This window comes from Strigops habroptila, chromosome 10 (genome assembly GCF_004027225.2).
Source record: "Strigops habroptila isolate Jane chromosome 10, bStrHab1.2.pri, whole genome shotgun sequence".
Taxonomy (NCBI): Eukaryota; Metazoa; Chordata; class Aves; order Psittaciformes; family Psittacidae; genus Strigops; species Strigops habroptila.
The window spans coordinates 1,080,830-1,103,914 of NC_046359.1; the positions used below are offsets into that span (position 1 = coordinate 1,080,830).

General features: G+C 48.4%; 1 protein-coding gene across 5 annotated transcripts in view; it reads right to left on the reverse strand.

Moving 5' to 3' along the window:
* The window catches only part of TAGAP (T cell activation RhoGTPase activating protein), a 45,962-nt gene extending 24,170 nt beyond the window's left edge, over positions 1-21,792 (reverse strand). For 2 of the 5 annotated variants that reach the window (XM_030499675.2, XM_030499682.1), the window contains exons 1-2: positions 21,468-21,792; positions 14,630-14,718 (exon numbers count right to left, since the gene is read on the reverse strand). In XM_030499675.2, the coding sequence (XP_030355535.1) occupies positions 14,630-14,718; positions 21,468-21,554 (176 nt within the window). In that variant the 5' untranslated portion in view covers positions 21,555-21,792. The remainder of the gene's footprint in view (positions 1-14,629; positions 14,719-21,467) is intronic. The other 3 variants (XM_030499681.2, XM_030499676.1, XM_030499678.1) reach the window with 3 other exon arrangements.
* Positions 21,793-23,085: the final 1,293 nt, after the last annotated feature.

Sequence of the window (23,085 nt, forward strand, 5' to 3'; positions counted from 1 at the left end):
AAAAAAACCAACAGACATGCAGGACAGATTTGCATTTGTAGGTCATGTCCATAATAGTTCTGAGCCATATAGTGCCCATTTAAGGGGACTACCCTGCCCCTTTTTCTCTATGTTGATTGTGTCGAGGTGTCTACAGATCAAATCCCCAAGTAACATGTTCAAATAGCCTGTGGTGAGGGCTGATCCTGGGGGCTTGTAGTTCTTTGAACAGCCGAGCATAGTCCCCTTGCATTACATTTAAAATATGTTCAAGGATGGGGAAGCCCAAAAATCTGGGTGGCAGAAGCACTTCACAAGAATGGCATACCTTGTGAATGAGTCTACCATCTGTATTAGCTCTGGAGGCCTTGCCAGCTTTCTCTTACTTCCCAATTTTAGAAACAATTTGGGGAGCGTTCTTTCTTACACTATTCTGGAACTTCTGCTTGTAGTTACAATTGAAACTGATTTCTGTGAAGATGTGTGGTGGTGGGAAGCCCCTACAGATGACCACAGCTAACCTCTGTATCAAAATACTCAGCAGCTCATGGAAGCCTTGAACACAGCTGAATTTTCAGCTTGAGCCGTCTCACTGGGTAAAACCAGTGTACATAAAAAGTAGGAATGTAGGAATTAGCTGGTTGAACCAAGCTCAAAAGCCACCTAATCCAGGTTTCTATCTATCTCTGATGGCGAATTGTGCTACTTGCTTCAGAAATAGTTGTGATTTTCACATGTTTATAAGAAGCTTTTTCTTCCAAGTCCCTGGTTTATTAATTTTATTAATAATTATTTTATTCTTGACAGAAGTGTATAGGAGAAGGCTGATTTAGGTTCTTATTTCATCAGAAACTGTTTGCCAAAAAAAAAAAAAAAAAATAAGAAGAAATCAGGAATGATAACACACTGGTAACATTTCAATTTTAACAGTACATCAGCTTCTGTCCCAATGGGCAGAAGAGCACATTGTTCAAGGGAAAGGTTGCTGGTAAGGACCACGAGCATCCTTCTGGGGCAACTTCTACGCTTCAAAATAGAATCAATTAGCAAATGTTTGTCTAATCCATGCAAGCTGTGACACATATGGTGCCCTTTTGCGTTAAGTCCTGGCAGCAGGATGACTTCCTGTCCTTGAATGGAGAAGAGCCTTCCTCTCCGCCAGAGCCTATGCTTTTTGCATCACTCAGTTCTCTCAGTCATATCCAAAGAGACCTTTATCTTGGTTGTACTGTGTAAAGCAGCACACAGTCATGTTAAAGAATGACTAATGCATTCCACTGTTGCTTTATTCTTTTCATGCAACATAAGCAGGATGGAAAATGCTTGAATGAGCTTATACTCAAAATTCTGGGTTTAATTACTCTTTATTTTTCCTTGAAGGTTATAGTTTTTTAATGCTGTCTGCTAAAGGAGGTAGATGAAAGCATTCCCATTAGAGGCACAGCCTTTCTTCTCCTTTAAGTGTCAGGTATGTTCCCGTTCACCTTCCTCTGTCACCCAAGAAGAAGCCAAGGAAAACAAAGAAAAAATTTACAATTGCCATTAGGTCTATCAGGAAAAGAAACCCCAAAACAAATAAACTACCCCAAAGAACCAGGAAAGACTGTTGCTCTTCTTGTGCTTCTCAGCAGAAATGACATTGCAAATTGATTTTAAGAATTCTGCCATGGTATCATCTAGGGGATTTTCTGATCTAATACAATAACTGAAACTTCTTTAATTACCCCAAACAATGGAAATTAAAAACTGCATCTGAACTGACTGTGAGAAGAAATTACATATGAACACATGTAGATCTTTCTGTTCTTTTTCAGTCAGCTTTCTCTGATCAGTCACTTCTCAACAGAAAATAATAGCATTGATGGGAAACACAAGATGCACTTTGTCCATTAGTGAGACAAATATTGCAATTGAGGCTGAATCAGGAGGTGTAGCGTCTGTTATTTCCCAAACCTTCAGACTGATAAATTACATTACCCCCTGAGTAATTTAAGAAGTAGGGGCTTTATGAAGAAGCACCAACTTGTCTGAATGTAGGAGGAGAGTGAAAAGCCAACAAAGTGCAGTGGGTTGGCTGACCTGTGCGCGGGCTGAATATTTCGCCTGTGTGAAGAGAAAAGCTGTCCAGGGGTGCCTGCAGTTTAAGACTATGGCAGAGACTCTTTCAGAAAAGCTGGTATTTTTTCTGCCCAGAAGGATTTAGAGCTTAGGCTGATAATTCTACCTGAGGAGAAGGTCTTCCTAAGAAAAACATCAAAGCCTTTGGGACCTGGAGCACACTCAGAGTTCTTTCCTCCAGTGCTGCCAGGAAAAGGAAAATCAGTCTGATTTGCAGTGCATTTCCAAATACATGGCACAATTACCTGGACAGAATGCAGGAGGAGGACGTGAACATTTTTACTACATGTATAAGCCACACAGAGTTTAGATGCATGCATGCAGAACAGTGGCAGGGAGAAAAAATAACCCCAAAATCCAGCTGAAAACCAAACACCAGACACTGGGGAACATCATACTTCATAACCCACTTTGTGTTTGCTAGGGTTGAGAAAACCTCTGCTTCTGTTGCTACAAAAGAGCTGTCCGGGTCCACTGGGCAAAAGCTTTGGTACAAGTCACTAGCCGGCTCTTTTCACAGGATGTATTGCAACGCACCCAGCTGGCGCACGTTCAGAGTGGCAGCATTGTCCAAATAACGGCCTACACAGTGTACGAGATTCCTGATGCATTTTTGTGAGGATAAAGGGCTCAGAAAGCATCGCTCCCCTCACGGGGCCTAGCCTCCTTCATTTTCCTCTAGCTGTGAAGCTTACAGAAACCAAGACCTGGGACCCTGAAATGAATGCTTCACCCAGCAAAGAGTCTACAGGAATACTTATGATCTATGAAGTGGATGAAGTGTATGTAAAGGTTGGACCTAACTTTTTCTGTGCCATGGAGTTCCCTGTAACTGTGCTAGGATCACCCCCTCAGACCAAGCCTGTCCAGTGAAATTCCCGTTCTGCCTTCAGTACCCTCCTGAATTATTATATTTCAAAGTTTCTTTAAAATAAACAGAGCTGCTTCCTCAGCTCTTTCACCTCCATTTATTTTGAAGGACCTGCTCATCAGATAGCACCTGAACCAGAGACTGTGTTACCAGGGTCTGAGTGGAGAAGTCCAATTAGAAAAGTGGGAGCTGGAGGAGGAGTTGCCTATGGCTGAACGCCCGTGTGGAAGAGCAGTGGATATCAGTGACCCTCCAGGTTAGAACAGGCTGTATGCAAGTCACTCTCCTGAAGTGAAAGCTTGCGCCTTTCATATATAAATCCGGAAATATCAGATGGTTGATTTGAAAACCAGTGCTGAACGCTTAAATGCTAGATGAACCGCCAGCTGTTTTGATAAGGAAAGGTTACTGTGTCAGTATGTTATATATAGAGAGGCTGGCTTTGAGGCTCGAGGGTGGGCACACTTGATTGACTCTGATGTTGTTGATCTAGCCATTAGCATCATTATTATTAACCTTGTTTATTACAGTGTAGTGCCTGGAGCTCAACCAAATCAGGGCACCACAACTGAAACAGGGACCAAGTTTCTGCCTAAGCAGGTCATAGCCTGTACACAGCAGGTACCTGGGGTCTGTGCAAGGAGAAGGTTACCAGTTTGAAGGGATCTGGTAATCCTTTTCAAACTAAGAACCTGCTACCACTTTCCTGGGAAATATTTTTGTAACCTAAGCATAACAGCCTGGAGAGGTACGCCATGAGGAAGCTCTGTGAAGTTAGGATGCGGGTGGATTTCCCTGGGGTGAGGATGGGGACAGTGACATGCCCACTTGCAGGCTCTGGGTTAGTGAGCAGGTTCTGATGGGGCAGCTGCACTCACTTGACTGAGCTGCTCCCCACAGCCAGGTCCATGGTGAACCCCTGTCAGGATCAAAGTGGTACATGTGCTGAGTAAAAATAGGTTAGATTTGTCTCTTTGCAAAATGAAGGGAAGATTGAAACTGTTTTGGAAATTACTTCTGTAGCACGAAAAGTTTAATTGAATATAAAATGCTTTCACTGAAAAAAAGCAGTTTCTTCAGCTGAAAACCCACTATTTAAAATGTGAGTTGACTTTCAGCAAGGAAGTCCCCAGCAGCCTGCTAAAGTAAGATTTTGAGCAGCTGTTCTTAAGAAATCAAGCTTCTTTCAAATTTCTTCTTCAAGCTAGCACTGGAAAAATCTGTTTGTTTTGTTTGGTTTGGTAGTAAAAGGGGAGTCACAGATTTACCCATCTCACCTGTGGTTGGCTCAGCAGGGCTCCAGCGGAGCCTGATTTTCACTTTTGGTTTGGCACTTCGCTCGCTCATGCAGAAGTTGAACTTTAAGAAATCCCCAAAGACAAGGCCTGGCCACAGTGCTACAGTTAGTCAAGTGTAGGATTTTCCCGTCATCTGTTTATAAGTGACTGGAGAGTTTCTTGGGGGTTTTTCTTATTTTTCAATAACCACTTACGGTAGGGGGTTTCAGGCATTATTTTTAGAGTTATTATATGAAAAATAACAGAAGTATTAGAAGAAAATCCATTTAACTCGATATTTGTGAGACATAATGAGTGTGCACATTTTCTTGTGCTCAAGTAGGGTTGCTGCTGTTAGCCAAAGGCAGATGGATGCTCATCACTGGGACTCCGCGATCAGAGCCACCCTGGGGCAGGGAAGAGCAAAGTGTGGCTGGCTGTACTTAAATATTGCTGCTTGCCTAAGAAAGCAAAGAGTTGTCTCTTTAGATGCCTCTGGATGTGTATGGTCCCTTTTAGGCGCTTATTCTTTTCCCATCTTGCAATTGGACCCTTGTTTTTGCAATGAAGTGGTGGCACATCAGAGTCATGGTCTGAGCCAGGAGAAAGGCCAAGGGTGAGATCTGGCCTTGGCCTTGCAGGAGTATGTGAACAACACTTTGATGAGACTGATGGAAACTGTGCTCAGGTGAGGACTGCAGGATGAGGGAATGTCAAGCAGAAGAGAGGTGTTTCTTTTTTTTCCTTAGGAAAACAGGTGTCATGGACACAGGTTCATCCACAAACCCAGGAAAGAGTCCACAAAATCATCCAGTCTGGCTGCATGTCCGCACTGGAATTTTGTCTCGTTAGTCTTGGAGTGAGCCCAGCCAGCCATGTGCGTTTGACTACAACACTTCTGGTTTAGTTAATGCGTACACCGCCTCAGGAGGCTCTTCTTTTCTCCTTTCTCCTGGAGATCTCAGCAGAGAGACCCCTATTTAACTTGAAGTTTTTTTCACTGCAGTTCTAACTTTCACAATGGCTTATTAACAGTGTGGTTATTTGCACATCTTATTTTTCCCAGCTTGTACAGCTACAACTTCTCCTAATGCCTATTTCTCACACTTTCAAGAGCCCCTTGTGGCAGCTGTTTCCCCTACATGAATGAATCCACACACATAAAATGAGTCATATCCTAATCTTCTTTGTAGTTATCTGTCTGGGCTATCCACTTAGCTTCCTGGGATGTGACTGCTGCCTGGGAAAAGAGAGAAGACGAGGTTGGTGTTTGAGAATATAACAGGTCCAGCAGCTGGGGGGTTGTGTTTCCATATAAACCCCAAACATGCAGGCCTGTCTGCAGTACCACAGGGTCCTCCGTTGGCTTGGGTGGCCTACACATGCTTGCACTTGCCCTGGAAAGGCAGTAAGGACATTTGCTTCTGGCAAACTGAGGGTCTGTCCATGGCTGCAGATCCTCCAGTGAACCGGGCTGAGACCTACTTGGGATCCTGCGCTTTCCAGTCTGCCCTCTCTCATGGAGGGTAAAGAAGCACAAATGGATTTTGTACCACATTTACATCTGCTTCCCATGACACTCAAATCTTCAGAGACCTCAAAGAGAGCAGAGTCAGAGCAATACGGTGTGAAGCATGCCTTCAAACGTATGAAGGTTCTCCTACGTCAGCCAACTGCAGCTTCATCTGGTTGTTCCCGTTCGCTCACGACTCGGCTCATGCTTTTTCCTCTGCAGAGCGGGTGACAGCGTCACGTGTGGAATGAGAAACAGGAGCGATACTCCAGTAATGCCCTCCTCTTGTGCAATGAGAGGAGCTCACCCACACACCCGGTACGCGCTGCTTCCTCCGGAGCCCCTGCGTGCTGTGCTGCCTGCAGGGTACCAGGGAGCTCCAGGCTGCTGCAGAATTGCAAGGGTTCTGCTGCTTTGGTTGACATTTAACTTTTACTAACCAGTTTTGTGGAGACTGAAGTAAAACGTGCCATTTGTGGGAGGTGATGCGTGGATGGGAGAAAGAGGAGAAGCAGTAGGTGTCTGAAGCAGTAAGAGCTGCCTGAACGAGTTTACACATTTCGACTTTGGTTTTCTTAAGGACAGAGCCCTTCTGGGTCCCTCACAGCCATGTGCTGCAGGCACCCATGCTCTGCTGAACCTGGCTGCTAAGTTCTCCTGGGCCTGGCTAGCAGGAGATTGCCTGGCAGCAGAGGCACTGGATAACTGTGTGTCTGGGCTTAAAAGCCTGGCAAATGTGAGAGCACAGGCAGGGACTGGGTGGAAACCCTCTGGTTCCATTCATGACAGTGGCTGAAATAGCCCATACGGGCTAACACCATTGCACAGTTTGAAGCCAATTTCCAAACAAACCCGGAACCATCTCACCCTACTGAGGTAAGACTTGCCCAGCATTCCCAGCTTCAGTGAGCACCAAAGGCTCTCTCTCAGGGAACAGACACTGCTTCAGCCACACCTGAGTTGAGGGAGGATGAGTGTTACCTGGCTTAGCTCAGCCCTGCTAAGCTGAGCCTGCTATCATTGCTGGAGCTTATCACTGGGGAGAGCACTGTGGGCAGCCAAGGCGAGTCTTCAGCATCCATGGGGAAGCCAGGGTTGTCCTGTGCAGCCTGTGAAACCCTTTCAAGGGCTGAGGTGCTGCACAGGGCAGCCCCAGCTAGAGGAGATAATCAGTGCTGTTCCCAAATGCTCTCATAGCACCAGGGAATCTCACACCCAGGTCTGACCCGTGAAACAAACAGGGGGAAAGCAGGTTTGCTGTGTGGGGAAGGCAGCTAAGGAGACTGGGGCTGCACTGGCAGCATGGCCAGGTCCTGCCCATGCCCTTGGCCCAGGGCAGAGAATGGTCCTTCATAGCGCAATGGCAAGGGAGACACCAAACACAGGCTGTGACAATGTCAGCATGTTGCATGGCCTGGTTCTGGCATGACCTAGTGCAGGGCAGTCCATGTCTTTGCTGTTCAAGGCTATCGCCCTGCCAAGCAGGGAGACCTCGTCCAAGCCACCTGCTAGGGGCACCCAGCTCATGCCATCTTCCCAATAGCGCCGAGGAGCTGCTGGCAAGAGGTGGTTGGCTCAGGCAGACCTGTGCTGGGAACACCTGAACACTTTGTAAGAGGGATAATCCTGTGCCAGTGATGAGGAAAGTCCCCAGGAGTGCCTCATTTGCTAGCAGAGCTGATGCCCTGACAAGCCGTGCTCTGGTGGCAGGAGAGCTCCGCAGGCTGCCTTGTGCTGCTGAGCATGGGCAGGTCCTGACTGGAGGCCCTGGAGGCATCACCAGTAATGGCCACAGTTTCCAGAGCAGGCTCAGGAGCACGGGTTCTCCTGCGCGTTAATGGGCTGTATGTGTATGTGCCTTTCCAAGATTGCCAAGTGCAGCAGCAAACGTCATGCAGAAAACTGCTGAGGTGGAAGGGACAGCAATTAACTAGGGGTAGGCATCAGCAACGAGTCCCCCCAGTCAGCCTGGCACCCCCATCAGAGCAATGCTGCTGCCTCTTACCCCCCAGCGCCAGCACACTGCCGGCTGTGCTGCCCACCCCGCTGCAGCAGCACGGGGAAAATGCCAGGCATGAATGTCAGCCTTGGGACGCCCACAGCGTATTTCCTTTCCATCAGCAGACAGGATGTAAGCTGTCATGGGTGTTAATTAGCCTTCACAGAGACCTGCAGTGCAATGCCCCTGATTTTCATCAGCGCATCTCTCGGTTTGAGGCTATCTCTTCCCAGACCAGTCGTCTGACAGGGACACAGCGCTGAAAGCCCCATCCTTCTAAGGCCTTTTACAAGCTCTCCTTTCTAGGTACATTTTTCCAAAGAATGCTGAATCCTGTATTCTCAAAGCATCCTGTGAGTGCCACAGAACGCTGGCTGTTTCTGGATAAAGTCTGTCCAGATGTCTGCAGTACTGCTGGACTCAGCTAAGTCCTAGATGTGTCCAGTAGCAATATTGCACTTGCCCCTGCACATTTTGGTTTCAAACTTAAACAGGAGAAATTTAGGTTAGATATAAGGATGAAGTTCTTTACTGTGAGGGTGGTGAGGCACTGGAACAGGTTGCCCAAGGAAGTTGTGAATGCTCCATCCCTGGTAGTGTTCAAGGCCAGGCTGGATGGAGCCTTGGGTGACACGGTTTAGAGCAAGGTATTCCAACCCCATGGCAGGGGGTTGGAACTAGACGATCTTAAGGTCCTTTCCAACCCTAACTATTCTATGATTCTATGATTTCTTGTGGCGCATAGGTGGGAATAGCTGTGCATGTGCAGAAAGGTCAGCAAAAACCTTTTCTGGCTTGCCTAGGAGTTTCATTTAGAAATGAAATTGTTAGCTGTTTAGCTGGTTGCAACTGAATGGCTTGAACACATAATAAAGTTTTACTGCTTTGAGCAAGGTGTGTTGGTGGAAGCACAAACTCTGCCCTGTGTGAAACAACTGTACAGTTCAGCTTCTGGGAGGGCAGCAGCTGCTGCCCAGCAGCTAGATCCTGCTTGTCACTTGCATCTGCTTGTCACACTGCTCCCACTGCTCTGCAGGTAACACAGAGCAAGTGAGTGCTCCCAGGTTTTCTCCAGGGGGATCTCTCCAGCTTACTCCAAACCCCATCACTCAGCACCATAATATAGAAGTAGCAGACTTGGTACCTGGGCTGTGAGATCCCACCCACCAGCCTTTGCTGCTGGCTATAACTTCTAGACAGGGAATAGCAATAAGTAGGAACAAGGCAATAACACCTGGAGTCCCTCCAGTCATCTTAAAGCTGCATGCATACCTTGATGGGCTCGTCCACTGCAACCTGGACACCTCTTGCCATGCCAGCAGTGCGGCTCTGCAGGCTGTCCTGCTGTGGGCTGACCCCTATACAGGAGATGCCTCAGCTCCCAGTTCACTCCATCAAATTCATCCGATCACAGCCCCCAGCAACTGGTCTTGGAGCCACACATATGTGTGCGTTGACATCCATCACTGGCAGGGCAATATTGTTTCGAATCATGCTTAGCTTTCCTGGTGTGAAAACTATGGGTTTGGTGTTCAATGAATAAATTCGGATTGCAACTTCCACGAGACTGTAATTTATCAAAAGTACAAAGGGGAGTCACACAGCTCAAGTTTCTAGAACTCACATGAAAGTTAGAAAATAGGTAGAATGAAAGCTTTAAGGTGTCTGTCAACAACTATGACATATTTTTCCCATTGAGAAGCTTTATAGTTTGGGTGATATTTTTAGTATTGGGTTTTTCTTCAAGAAAAACCTAACATTTTCAAAGAAAGCAGACACCTTCTATATAGTATCAGCCAACCTCTGAGTCTCATCAGAACAGTTTCTGTGAACAGTTTTGCACTCATCTGCATGCAAAGCTGAATATGTTAATTTTGTGTTTATAAATAGGCCTGTTTTCACAGAACTCTTTCTCAAGTAAAGTGCTCTCAATGAATATGAAGTGCTTTCACTTGTTACTTGTATTATAAAAAAAGAGAGGGGTCCTGCATGGATCAGAGTCCTGTTATGCCAACAGTTAATAAAGGGGCAAGTCCTACCCTGGAAAACCTCATCTTTTGGGTTTGCCCCAGGTCTCTGCAGTTCCGGATTGCCTTGTATCTACCTCCAAATGGATCAGCCCCATTACTGTGCTGAGCTGTTAACTACTCCTTTCCTCGTCACATCCCCATGCGGAAAGGCAGCATTATTAACCCCATGTTACAGATGGGGACTTGTGGTGCAGAGAGGCCAAATGTCATGCTGAAGATGATCCAGGTCATCACCCAGAGCAGGGGGTGGGTGCCCGCTCTTCCCCTGGAAAGCAGTACCCTGCCCACTCTGCTTCCACACAGCTGGTGCTATGATAATGTTATTTTCTTACTCATTATTTTCCCGTCAGTCAGCCTGTGAAAGAAAACTCACAGTCATCAGCTGGTTAAACAAGGGAGCTAAAGCATTTAGCTAATATAAGCACACAAATAGTGAAAAATGGAAGAAGAGAGTAGAAGTGAATGAAAAGTGAAGGGCGGGAGCAGCATGGCTGTCAAGAAGTAGTAGGAGGGTACAGAAAGGAAATCGAAGCTTTGAGCTGACCCATAAAACTCCCTAATGTTACCCTGAAGCTCACTGATTTCACCCTCAGAGAGGTTGTTTTGCAACAACCTTCACTTGACTCATCTGCCTCTGCCCAATTCAGTCCTGTGGCCAGCGAGAAACCCTCCCACCTCCTTTAACCACAACCTTCCACACTCGGGTCTCTGCTGTCAGCCCCCAGGCTGCATGACTCACCTGCTCTGCATCTCTGTGCCCTCTGCATCTCTGCAGACATTTCCCTGAGCTTTCTCAGCTTGGCAAGGCAAGTCTGTCACACCACTGGGGGGAAAACGCAGGCAACTAAATCTGGTTGCATGATGACAGGAATCAGATCTTCAGTGTTTGGATGGGATCCAGCATCTCTGTAGGAGAGTTCAGTACATGCTGTGCCTCCCTGCTCGGACCTGGCTGCCTGGGCACAGGAAGGAGCCAGGACAACACAGAAAAGAACGCAGAGCCCAAGCTCCCCCACTCCTTGTTCTATCAATGCAAAGAAGCCCCCAGAACTGATGTTTCTCTCTGCAAGGAAATGCAGTGCTATCTTCACTATCATGCGGGAAATCAAGACAGTGGTTAATTTAAATGACTTTTCCAATGTCAGGATAAAAGCTGCAGATCAGACTTGCCTCACTCTCATGAAAGCCCAGTTGAGTGTCAACTTCAGTACACTGCTCTTCTCATCTCCTGCAATTGCACCTGCAATCATGGCAAGTGGTCTGGGTCCACTGAGCTCTCCAACATGACCTCACTGGAAAACCCAGTGGAAAACCTTTGGGGTAGGAATCCTGACCCCATCAATGTTTGAAGAGGATGCACCTTGTTTAATGTCTTCCCTGCCGGGAGTGGGCAATGAAGTTAGCACCTAATGAGCAATACGCAAACTCAGCCTCAGAGGTACAAAAGACGCTTGGTACAAAAATAAACATCAGCTCTCAGGAAATATCCTCTAGACAACATCCCAAGGAATATGTTCCTTCAGGATCTCAGTTTGCTATGGTGGACATGTGTTTTAAAACAAAAAGTTTGCCCTACTTGAAGTTTGTCATTGCTAGTTTTCCAACGTAAACCCAAAGGATTTCTGATTGGCATGTTAGTTAATAACCACAAAGTAAGCATGGGAGTATACTTATGGTTACCTTTTTCTAATGCTATTGATAATTGCTCAGTAGGTCCAGAAACAAGGCACTGCAGTGACTTTATCTCACAGGCTAATTCTTCAGTCAAAGTCTGGATCTGCACTAGTTGATTAAGCGTATCCTGCATGCCACTGCAACCAGGAATTGGTTTGACAGCTGGAGGAACCTAGTTTCTAGGAAGCTGAATCTGCAAGATGAGCAAACTCATCAATTTTCTGAAGATGACATATGGTTCAGTTACTACAATCACCTGCATTAGCCCAGTCAGTTTGTGAACCTCTGTAGGAAAAAAGGAAAATCACTATTTAGACCAAGAACAGTCGGGACTGGGTGGTTCATGGGTTTGGCAACCAGACCACAAAGGCTTTCACCTTCACTTGAAATTCATCCTTGCTGTATGGTGTCTATGAAAGATAATGTTCTAGTAAGTGCTCTGTGGTATTTGTATAGCTTACTACCAGCACAGAAAAATCCAGGGTATGTTCCGTCTGTGACTGCTCTGAATCCTGAAAGGTAACAGCTTTATGAAGGTGGGTTTCTTGTGACAATTCCAACTTGTGACAATTCTCCCGCTATTAGGTGGGGGCCACAAGGATAATCAGGGGTCTGAAGCATCTCTCTTATGAGGAGAGATTGGGGGAGCTGGGCCTGTTCAGTCTAGAGAAGACTGAGAGAGGATCTCATTAATGCATATAAATATCTCAAAGGCCAGAAGGGTGGTGCCAGAAGCTTTTCAGTGGTGCCCAGCGACAGGACGAGGAGCAATGGCCATAAACTAAAACACAAGACTTTTTGCTTCAACATGAGGAAGAACTGCTTTATGTTGAGGGTGGCAGAGCACTGGAGCAGGCTGCCAGGGGGATTGTGGAGTCTCTGGAGACATTCAAAACCCACCTGAACATGTTCCTATGTAACCTGCCCTAGGTGGCCCTGCCCTCGGCAGGGAGGTTGGACCAGGTGATCTCCAAAGGTCCCTTCCAACACTAAGGATCACAGACAAGCAGAAGGCTCTTTCCATAGGATTTTGTGGGCTTTCTCTATTGCTTCATGTCACAGTGAAGCCACCAGCGGCTTGGCCACAGGGCTGGGAGGTCTCGGGGAGGGACTGTGTTTGCAGCACGAAGGAAGCTGGGTTTAACCTTACTTTCACGTGACCCTCTTCTGCACCTCAGAGGTTTTGTGTATTCATTGACTCAAATGTATTCAGTGGAAATGATACTTCCTTTTGGGAGATGGGCTGACTCAAGCCCTTTGTGGCCATTAATGTGGTGAGGCAGGTGCCGATGAAGCAGCTGGGGCTCTGCCCAGGCTGTTCAGCAGGGTTAGCACCAGCTCAAGGGATAGGCAAAGCAGGCAGTCAGGCAGGGGGCGAGATGCTGAGAGTGACAACCATCACAGCTCTGTGCCCACACTGCCTGGAGAGTGATGCTCCTTGGGCAGCCAGGAGGCAAGGTCTGGGGCAAAGGAAGGCAGCAGATACACCTGAACCACTGCTTGGAGGAGCAGCAGCTCCTGCTCTGCCCTACCCCAGGAGCTGCACGCCTGAAGCACAAACAAACTCAGGTCCCAAGGGCCTGGTGCATTTCTCCTGATGCTGCTGCTTGCCCTCTCCCTCCCTTTCCCAGTGCTGGCACGTGACATTCGCTTGCCCTGCTGAGATATCTTAAATTGGCTTTGCCTGGACGGGTAGGAAATGGGTGAGACTGCCAGAGCACACCTCCCTCCTCCATACACCCAGGCCACAGACAAATTAGCTGTTGGCACCAGCTGCAGATTAGCTGATGGCACCAGCAACAACGTGGATCACAGCACTGTGCTCTTGGTAAGTGCTGCCTCCTGCAGAAACAAGAGGGAGGATCCGTATTGTGCATGAAGGGGGGATGAGGCACTGGGACCACTTTCCTGCCCAGACGGGTCTGCTCACACAAAGAGGCCTGAAAGCTAAAGCCAGAGGCTGGAGGAGGCAGGGACTCCAGGTTAGAGAGGGCCATAACTGCCCCTCCAGCTGATCACCTATCACCAGCCAACACAGGGATGTTGCTGTCTCCTTGCTATAGAGACATCAACAGCTCCTTTTCCCTGCAGCCTCCTGGAGTTCGTAGGGCTTGTAACACCGAGTAGATTATGGCATCAAAGAAAACAGAGCAGTGAGTCCTGGCACTTGTTCAGTGTTTGAGCTCCACCTGCCACACACCCTTCCCCCCCCAAGGCTGTAGGATGATTCTGGGCTCTGAGATGGAGCCATATGGCAAGCCAGGAGGTGTCACACAGAGCTGCTGTGCAGACTTCAATCAGGAATGTTTCCAGCGAAAGGAAAATGTGTTAAACTCAGCCTTTCTCACAGTCTGACAGCTCCTGATGTTCATGTCAAGAAAGGAAGGCAAAAAATGTGCTCCCTCTGAAGAAACATGTAACTGAAGAATAATGAACTGCAAGTGCTCATACAGCACAGCTTGCCCCATTCCCAAAGCAAGGAATGCTCAAGGACTCAGACTTTTGCTACCTGAAGACCCAAGATACTGCTGCCTTTCCTGTCTTTCCTCTGCAAGCTCTTTTTTTAACACATAATAGGCCTACCTGCAGCACCACCATGCCCAGTCAGCAGTGCCATTTGACTAGCTGGACTGAGTTTATCAGAGGATAGAAGAGGAATCTGCTGGGCACTGCAGACAAGTAGCTGCAGTTCAAATGACAGCATTCCTCTGCTTACTGGAAATCAGTTTAGCGAAGGAAGGAGGCACTGGCACTAACATCATCAGAAATTTACCATTGGTTTGGCTAGGCAAGCCATGACCTATAGCAAAATAAGGCAGTAAATGCTGTCACAGCCAACTCTTCCGCCTGTTTTAAAGGCTTTGCTACCCAAAAGAAAGAAAAACAGTTGGAAAGCAAAGAATCAAAATGCTCTGCAGGGGAAACCGCCAGGGGAGGCTTGTCAACAGCATAGGTGGAAACTAACATGAACAAGCAGCCAGCCCTGGCAGCCCTTGTCATGGGGTGGGACAGATGGGCAGAAGAGGCTTAGCTCCTGCAGGTTCACACAGGCTTGGCGGGAGGGCAGCAGCACAGGATATATGCATGGGCAAGCTAAGGTATATCACCTTGCTCCTGGGCATTAAATGTCTGTGCAGGCATGGTGTATATGGCTCACAAGGTACCTACCTGGGTGAAGGCAACCATGGCTTGCTCAAACCTTTGCTGAGTAAGAGCGATGGCGCTGAACACCGTCGGGAAGGAACAGTCTTGAGGGGCTGAAAATGCGAATGAGTTTGTTATCAGTTTTCATCATTCAGCAAAGCTCCCACAAAGCTCCCGCCAGGGGAGGTTGAGATTGGATATTAGGAAAAACTTCTTCACAAAGAGGGTGATCAGGCATTTGAACAGGCTGCCCAGGGAAGCGGTGGAGGGTGTCAGGGACCAAGCTCTGTGAAGCCCTGTGATGGGGAGTCGAGCTGGATGAGATCCTCCCCATGGTGCCACAGCCTATGTAACCCAAAGCAAATGCAGTATCCCAGATAAGATGAGCAATGCTTCTGGTGGTTATCAGCAGAGAAAAGTAAAGCAGCAGCAGAAGGCACCCACTCTCATTGCAGGGAAAGGTGCTGGTACACATAGTGAGCTGCAGCAGCACTGCGGTGAAAGACTAGAAAACCCCTTTCTGCTAGGAACAGTGGAAGACAGGAGTGACACTGGGATATTTACTCCCAGTTTATACGTGGTTTATACCAGTTTGACACTGGTATATTTTTACTCCTGTGGCCTCTCTGCATTTGAGATCTTGAGTGACAGGAGTAGGTGACACTGCTTCATACCTGCAGAGGAGCTGGTTTCTGAATGCAATAGTTGTACTTGGTAGCACAAGTACAATGCTTGTACTACCATGGCCTTTTTTGCTGGCTGCCTTTGACAAATGCCTTAAAATACACAATCGGAAGTCAAAGAAATTAACATTGAAATTGCTTATTATGCACATGTACCTGGTATCAGGCAGCAGGACTTTTCTTTGATAAACATTGACTCATTATTACCAGAAGCTCTTCTGAAGTCAGCTGCTCAACAAAAGGTCAGTATGTGACAAAGCCCACGTTGCTCTCATGGTAGAACTGCAGAGCACGGGGAGTTAAATGTGTTTTGGGGAAAGATGATTCTCCTCAGATGCTGCAGGGTGTTGTCCTCATGCTTGAGCCCACCAGGATTCCAGCTTGGGGGTTGTCCTCTCGCTCCAATTTAAAATATGGTACATGTCAGGGGCTTGTCTGTCCATCGCTGGTTTGCAGTACCAGGGTAAATCACCATTCTGGTGATAGAGTGACAGCTGCACACTGCAGGGGAAGTGAGGATGACCCAGGCACATGTCTGCCTTCTCCCCAGCTTACTTCCTTGTATCACGAGCTTTGCCATATCAGCCTATAGAACTGTCAGCGTTGTCTGCCATCCCGCCTCCTTTTAAACCCACTGTTCAGAGCAGACTCCCAAACAAGCTGCACGTGGGAGGGCAGACACTACTTCCTTAATTTGGCACAACATCTGCCAGCAAGTGGCAACGAGAGGTCAGCCAGGAACCACTTCTGAACCACCTACAGCCAGCCAGAGGCATGCTCCATGCAGAGGAGACAGAGGATGCTCAGGGAAACACAACCTTCGCGACTGCCGCCCGGGATGGGGATGGGGGTTACAGCTGGTGACAGCACGATGCTCAGGGTGTCTGGGTCAATGTGTCACCAGGAGGGCAAAGAAAGAGCACAGCACTGTGGGGAAGAACGAGTTTGTTCCTCTGAACCACTGTAAAGCAAATTATTTCTGATACTGTTATTCTTGTTATTCTAGAGCTGCCGCAATTCCATTTACCAAGCGCATATAGCAGAGTTTAAATGAGCAATATGTTTCAAGTTACGCATGTACAAAAGCACACATTTTGGGATCAGTGAAAACATCCCAAATGTTCCTCCTCTCACTCCGAATATGAGGGAGGGTGAGACCTGGCTCTGGGCTGTGATGCTGGAGCGTCTCCTGAGAGGCTGAGGCATGAACCCAAGTGTCACTGCTGTGGGGTGGGGAGCTGCGATGGGCCCTGCAGAACTCGCCGTGCTTTGCAGCAGGGTTCTGTGCTTCAGCAGACCCAGCTCTGGTGAGGGACAGCCAGTGGGAGTTTGCTGCCTCCTTGCAGAGGTGGAAAGCAGGGCCCCAGCCCCAACAGTGAGGATGGGGTGCAGATCTTCCTTGATTCACCCAGCTCTGGTGCTTGTCACCTCTAGAAGGAGCATGCTGGCTGCCAGCTGAGACAGGTGGGAAGTCCTTCCAAATTATCCCCTTCCTTAGGTTTCTAGGTGATTCTGCTCTTGGTGAACTGAAAACAAATCCTGTCTGGATGGGGTGAGAGGTTGCCTAACGAGATTCAGTAGCAAAGGACTGAATCTAGGAAGTGGAGGTACCGGGGTGTGGAGAATCAATCCAGAGCATGCAATGTGTTTCAGATAAAAGCAATAAATTACTTGATCAGGGCCCAGGGGTTTGGAACTGGCTATTCCCACATAGAAAGAGCAGTCAGTTTTTATGGCCTTAAAAATTAAACTAATGTCTTGTTAGAGGGGTTTGCATAAAAGTTCCCACAAGGGGTGTATATTTTTTCCTTCTGCACTGAGTCCTTGTCAATGCAAGAAGATGCAAGAATGAGATGATCCCACTAGCCCTCTGGGACTGCTGAGCCATCTGGGAAGCCTTCGTGCTTCTTCATGGCTACTGAGCATCTTTACTGGGGACACCATCCCCTCCCACCCTCCTGCGCGATTCCCAGTAAAACCTCCCTGTCCTCTTTGGAAATCCCATAGAAAGCCAGTACAGGTGGACAATGCCAATGTCAGGTTGGTGGTGCAAAACCTGGACCTGGACAGACTTAGACCTGTCAGATTTTGTGTTTGGTCTTTAATTCACATGGAGAGGACGGTCATTTTTATTCGATTTATCGAACCAAACGTGTTATCATGAAGAAAACCTTTATTTCCAAGTGTTGCTGCTACTTTGGTGGAAAAAAAACCTACATATGATTTTTACTGAAAGACTGCAGCAGGCACAGAGAAGCCAAATTAACTTTGCCCTGTGCTCCAAGAGCTGGAGAATTTGAACCCACTTATGCCAGTATTGACCATCAATTGCATCATACTTTCTCTCTTCAGGGGGTTTCCTCCATTTAACAGAAATCTTTTCTTGTTTCATGGAGGATATTGCAGGATCTGCCACAAGCTAAGCTCCAGCCCTTCTTACACTAGCCTGTAACCTGCTCTCACCCCGAGACACACAGCAGACAATGCAAGGAGGGCATCTGCAGATGGCAGAGTTCCAGGTGCACTCACTAGGATCCATTTGCTTAATGAAATCACCTGCATGCACCACATAAGGGCTCCATCCTAGGCACCCACAAGGAGAACTGCCTGAAGACTCCACCTTAATCAGGAAAACAGGAGAGAAAGCCTGAAAACTATCCCACTGCACTGCACATTGTGGTGGGATAGAGGGTACTGAGAGAGCTGAACAACCCTGGCACCAAATTATTTGCTTTGTGAAACTGGCAGAGAAGGCAAAACTCCTTTATTAGCTCAAAGCACTCCACCAAAAACTGAAAATCCAGAGTTTAGTCATTCTTCCTCAGACAGGCTAACCACATGCTTCTGGTTTATAGATGCAAACATATCGCTTGGTTTTACTCATTTGGAAAGCCTTTCAAAGTGTCACCTCCTTCAGAGATATACAGGGATGTGACTTGCCATCTGGAGAGACTTTTGGGTGGCCAAATTCTTCAGCAGGCAAGGACCAGCACTAGCTGAAGATTAAACCCGTTTCTAAAACCTTGGACTTTCGTTTCTTTGGGACTTTCAGAAATGCGCCCACACCTACCAAACCTACTTCTACAAACCTGAAAGATGAACTAAACGCCTTTTCACTCCCTCTCCGTGACACTGGGAAAGAGTCCTTGTGAAAATGGCAAACCCATGTCCTTCCTTCTCCTCCTTAAAGCATCCGTCACTGGCAGGAACACAGAAATTTCACACGGTTCACATTCAGTGGTCACTTAAACCAAATTTCATGAGACACCAGAAGCAGAAAAGGGAGCCCGGGGGGTTTCCAGGAGGAGTGCTGGCAGGTAGAGCGGCCTTTCCTTCACCAGATTTACCCAGGGGACACACTGAAATTCCCAGGGGCTTTCCCTGGCCACATTATGCATGTGCACCCGCGAAGCAGGCTCAGGAAGGGGCAGCTGTGGCCAGCCTGGCACACCAGACCACCAAAAAGGGGGGGAAAAAGGGTTGCTGGGGGGGAAATTGGTCCTCTAAATGAGCTTTGCCTGGACCTTGCCCCTTTGTCCCCCATGGACCAGGGCACCTCTGTACCCCTGGGGCCTGTCCTGTGCCCTTCTGCTCTGCTGCCCCCAGCAGTACCCACAAGAGCTGCCCTGCAGGTACTTCCCCAGGGTGAGGGGTTGGTTTGGCTCAGTCAGGCGGGCTGGTAAAGAACTTAAAATACATGGAAGAGGAAGATGTCTGGTTTTGGTTGAATCAGTGTGGGCAGAGAGCAATTCCTCAGAAATAAACACCAGCACTCTCTATTTAAGCTAGCCATCCCAAGGAGTGGCTCCAGGCCTATATGGAATAACTAGACTGGAATTTGCCTTGAGCTCATCTATATTAAAACCTTTTCCAGAGCTCCTTTGTGCAACTAGCATCGCTGGAGACAGCACAGTTGCTCTGAACTTCCAACAGCACAGCAAGAAACAGATTTTTATCTGAAGAGGTTTAAAAGCCAACAGCCTGTTTATGGGGACTGGTGAGGTTCTCTTTATTGATTGTGCAATCAGTGTGATTAAGAGCCCCTGCAGGGGCCCTGCTGCAGGCACTCTAAGAGCCAGCTGTGACAAATGCCCCCCACAAACACTGCTGGGCACTGCTGCTGTCCCCAGCAGCGATGGCACTGGGAGGTTCCTCCTCGTCCTCCTCTTCCCCTCCTGGTCCTGCCTTCCCAGTGTCTTGCTCTCCCGCGGGGCCAGTTATTTGTCTGGCATCATGCTCCTGCTCTCCAAGGTAATAAATTACTGTGGCATGCTGCTTTGCACTGGACTTCATTAGCCACAAACACTGTCATTCCTTTTCCTCCCACACCATGCAAGCTGGATATCCATGACTATCCACAGTAAACATGGATTTCTCAAGCTCCCAGGAGGAGCCACTGGTTTGCAGCAGATGGTGCACTGGACTGATGGATGATGGGGCTGGGGAGGCGATACACCCTTCCTGTCTTTTGGGATCATCTCCCAGTATAGCCCTGCGCTCCTGCGATACTCCATTCCCGTGCCAATGCAAGGGGTTTATGTGCATTGTTAATATAAGAAAAAGCAGGATGTAAGTTGAGGAGCCCTAGTCAGTACTGCCTTCTGTAGACCATTGGTAGTCTGAAAAAGTACCAGGCATAAGAAAAACAGTGGGGGGCTAGATCCATAAAACTAGAAGACAAGACTGAACATCGAAGTGCAGCATGACAGATCCAGCCTCATGCTGTGGGTGCAAGTGCTGGTGCTGCGCCATGTCCAAAGAAAAGAGCGTTTTTTCAATGTATATTGAGGGGTTACCTTTGAAAAGAGGTTAAGTAAAGTGACAATTGCTCTCGGGGCAGTCAGCATCCTGACTTTCCCGCTAAATACTCACCTACTCTTTTCTTTTTGTTTCTTTCCTACTTTCTCACCAGAAACAGAAAAACAAAGAGAGGTTAAAAAGAAAGAAACCGGATGAAGAGAGAGAAAAACGTGCCTATCTGCAATTTTGATTATTTTAACAACTTCAAACAAAATGTAACTATTACTTGAGAGTTTTTTCCTCTTAACTAATTTTGCCCTCCCCGTCCACCCCCCATAAGCTCTTTCTTATTGGAAAAGAGTCCGTTTCTGCTAGCAGCCCTAGTTTTATAGAGCAGGAGGAACAATGGAAAAGCGGATCAGTTGGTATGTAAAATACGCTTCCAGGCTTTATAGTTGGAAGCTCTGAAGCTGCTACGTGTAATCCATGCATCTCTGTGTAAGCGATTAATGCAGTGAGAACCTGCCAATAATCTCATGTTTTGTGGAAGGCAGAGTCTGTTTGTCAGAGCTGAAGTGTCAGAGGAAATGCCGTGTGCGGTGCAGAGATCCAGTCCCCAGCAATTATCTTTTTGTTCCGCAGCCAGCACCTCGCTGCTGTCTGAGGTCAGAGTGAATGATGTAACGGTCCCTTCTGGCCCCGCAGCCGATGGGCTGGTGGCCGGGGCTCCTCTCCCTGCTGACAGGAGCGATCGCTGCAGCTGAGACCCCCCCGGGGACCAGGCTTTGGTCCTGGGCTCACACCAGGCTAACCAGGTGCTGCGGGACAGAGTTCACAGCGTGCACTAATGGGAAACATGTCTCTTGCAATGATGGTAAACCTCTCCATAACGAGAACAACAACGAGGACAACAAAAAGCCCTCTTTAACTCTTTCCCTCACACAGATATCGCCAAGAAACCCTCGGGTTTCCTTTCAGCCAATACCCACTTACTCGCGGCTGAGGGTTGGGTTCTGTTTGCTCTGTTTCCCAGGACTCTGCTGCCCTAAAGCGGCGTCTGAGCGGTTTGACCCCGCAGTGGTATCGTCAAGCAGCCTTTTCAAACACTGTCTCTGGCAAGAGGTGGGAGCTGCACGTTTGCCTGACCCCTGACAATCCGGCCCTAGTAGTCCCCGACTCCCGTGGCCGCTTTCTTAGGATAACGAGAGCCCTGCGGCCCGGGGCTGGGAGCGGGAACCGGCCGAGCACAGCAGAAGGGGACCAGTCCAGTGTCCCGGGGAAGCGCATGTTTAGAGTCAGGCAAGAGAAGCCTCGGGCTTTGCCTTTGCTTTGGACCAAATCTAAGCCCAGGCTCAACGACTCAGACCTCAGCGCAACCAGCAGCACCCGCCAGCATCACCCTCCGCTCCCGCTCCGCGCCTCCGCCGCGCTGCACTCACCGCCTCGGCCGCGGGGACCACCCCGCTGCCGCCGCCGCCGCCGCCGCTGCCCCGCCGCGCCGCGCCGCCTGCCCGCGGCCCCGGCATCGCGCGGGTCCGCCTCGGGCGCGGAGCCGGAGCGAGTGAGCGGAGGGAGACCCCGCTGCAATCCCCCTCCTCCCCGCCGAGGGAGGGAGGGAGGAGTCGCTCCCCCACCCGGCACCAAAACCCGGGGGGGGCGCCGGGGTGCCGAGCTGGCCGCTGGAGAGCCACCGCGCTTGCCGGGGAAGGGGAGACACGGATCAATAGGCGTATGGAGAAATGAAAAGTTACTTACAAAGAGAAACCCCTTCACGGCTTCTTACTTATCGGTGGCGCAGCCAGGCCCGCCCCCCCTCCCCGGATTATTACTGTGGCAGGTATGGATGTAACCCCGCAGGGTGTCAGAAATAACGAGCGCTGGTGCTGGGGAAGTTGCAGCCCAAATTTGAGCCCATCAGGCTTGCAGGAATGAGGGATGGGCCAAGGGACATTAGGGACAGGGGTCTGTGACACCACTGGCCCAAGGGTAAAGGCTCTATAATGCATTCATCACCCCTGCAAGTGTCCAGTTCTAGCTGAAAAACACATCCTCAGCATCCTCCTGAGCACAGGTTTGGGGAATCATCCCTCTAACTCTGGTAAGAATTGCACAGGGCTCTTAAACAACTGGGCTTGTCTTTCTACTACCCAACACACTCCATCTTCTTATTGATATCAAAGTGACTCAAGTGCTGGGGAGCTTCATCAAGTTAATTGTTTTACAGACTTGCCTGCACTTAACTATTGTATTTACAAGTGACCTGCTCTCGCTGAGCTGTGCTGCTTGGCAGCTAGAGATAAAGTCGAAGGATTTGTTCCATGTAATGATGAATTGCATCCATTTGGGACACTACCTCTTGCAATCAAGATTCTGGTATTTTTGCTAGAAAAAAAGCATAGGAACTGCTCTTTCCCATGAGAAGGACAAGTGTCCTGTCAAATTTGGGCTGGTTAATAAGAGCTCCAGTTTGACCTTGAGGAGGGGGAGGGAGGAGTTACCGTTTCCCTGATTGTCCACTATGTACTCCTCAGGAAACAAAACTCTCCACAATATAGCACCTTTCAAGCCCACTCAGACCCCTTGACAGGACAGGTAGATACAGACTCCTTCAGAAGTCGCATAGTCACAGTGGGTCTGGCCTTGCTTGTGTACAGTCGCAAATCAGATGCCAGCTCTGCCAATATCACCCTCCCTTTCCCGGCTCTGTGGGATTCAGAGGGAGTTCTGGGGGGTTTCTGGTTTGTTTGGGTTTATTTCCTCTCGTGTTTTTTTCAGCTTTATTGCTGAGCACTTCTCTGTATAAAATATTAATGAAACTTCTTTCCAAGGTGCTGGGCTCCCCCTGTGACATGCTCTGGCAGCCTGCAAAAATCAACAGGGAAGTTACACGAGGTTTGGCATCATCAGTGCAACTGTTGTGAAGGCTCAGTTAAGCCCTCCAGGACATGAACGCAGGCCAGCTTTTCTGGAAATAACATGTTCCCAGACGGAATCACCAGGAGTGATTGATTTCTATGTTTACTAGTTTGTTTGTTATTTGATATTAGCTCAAATTGG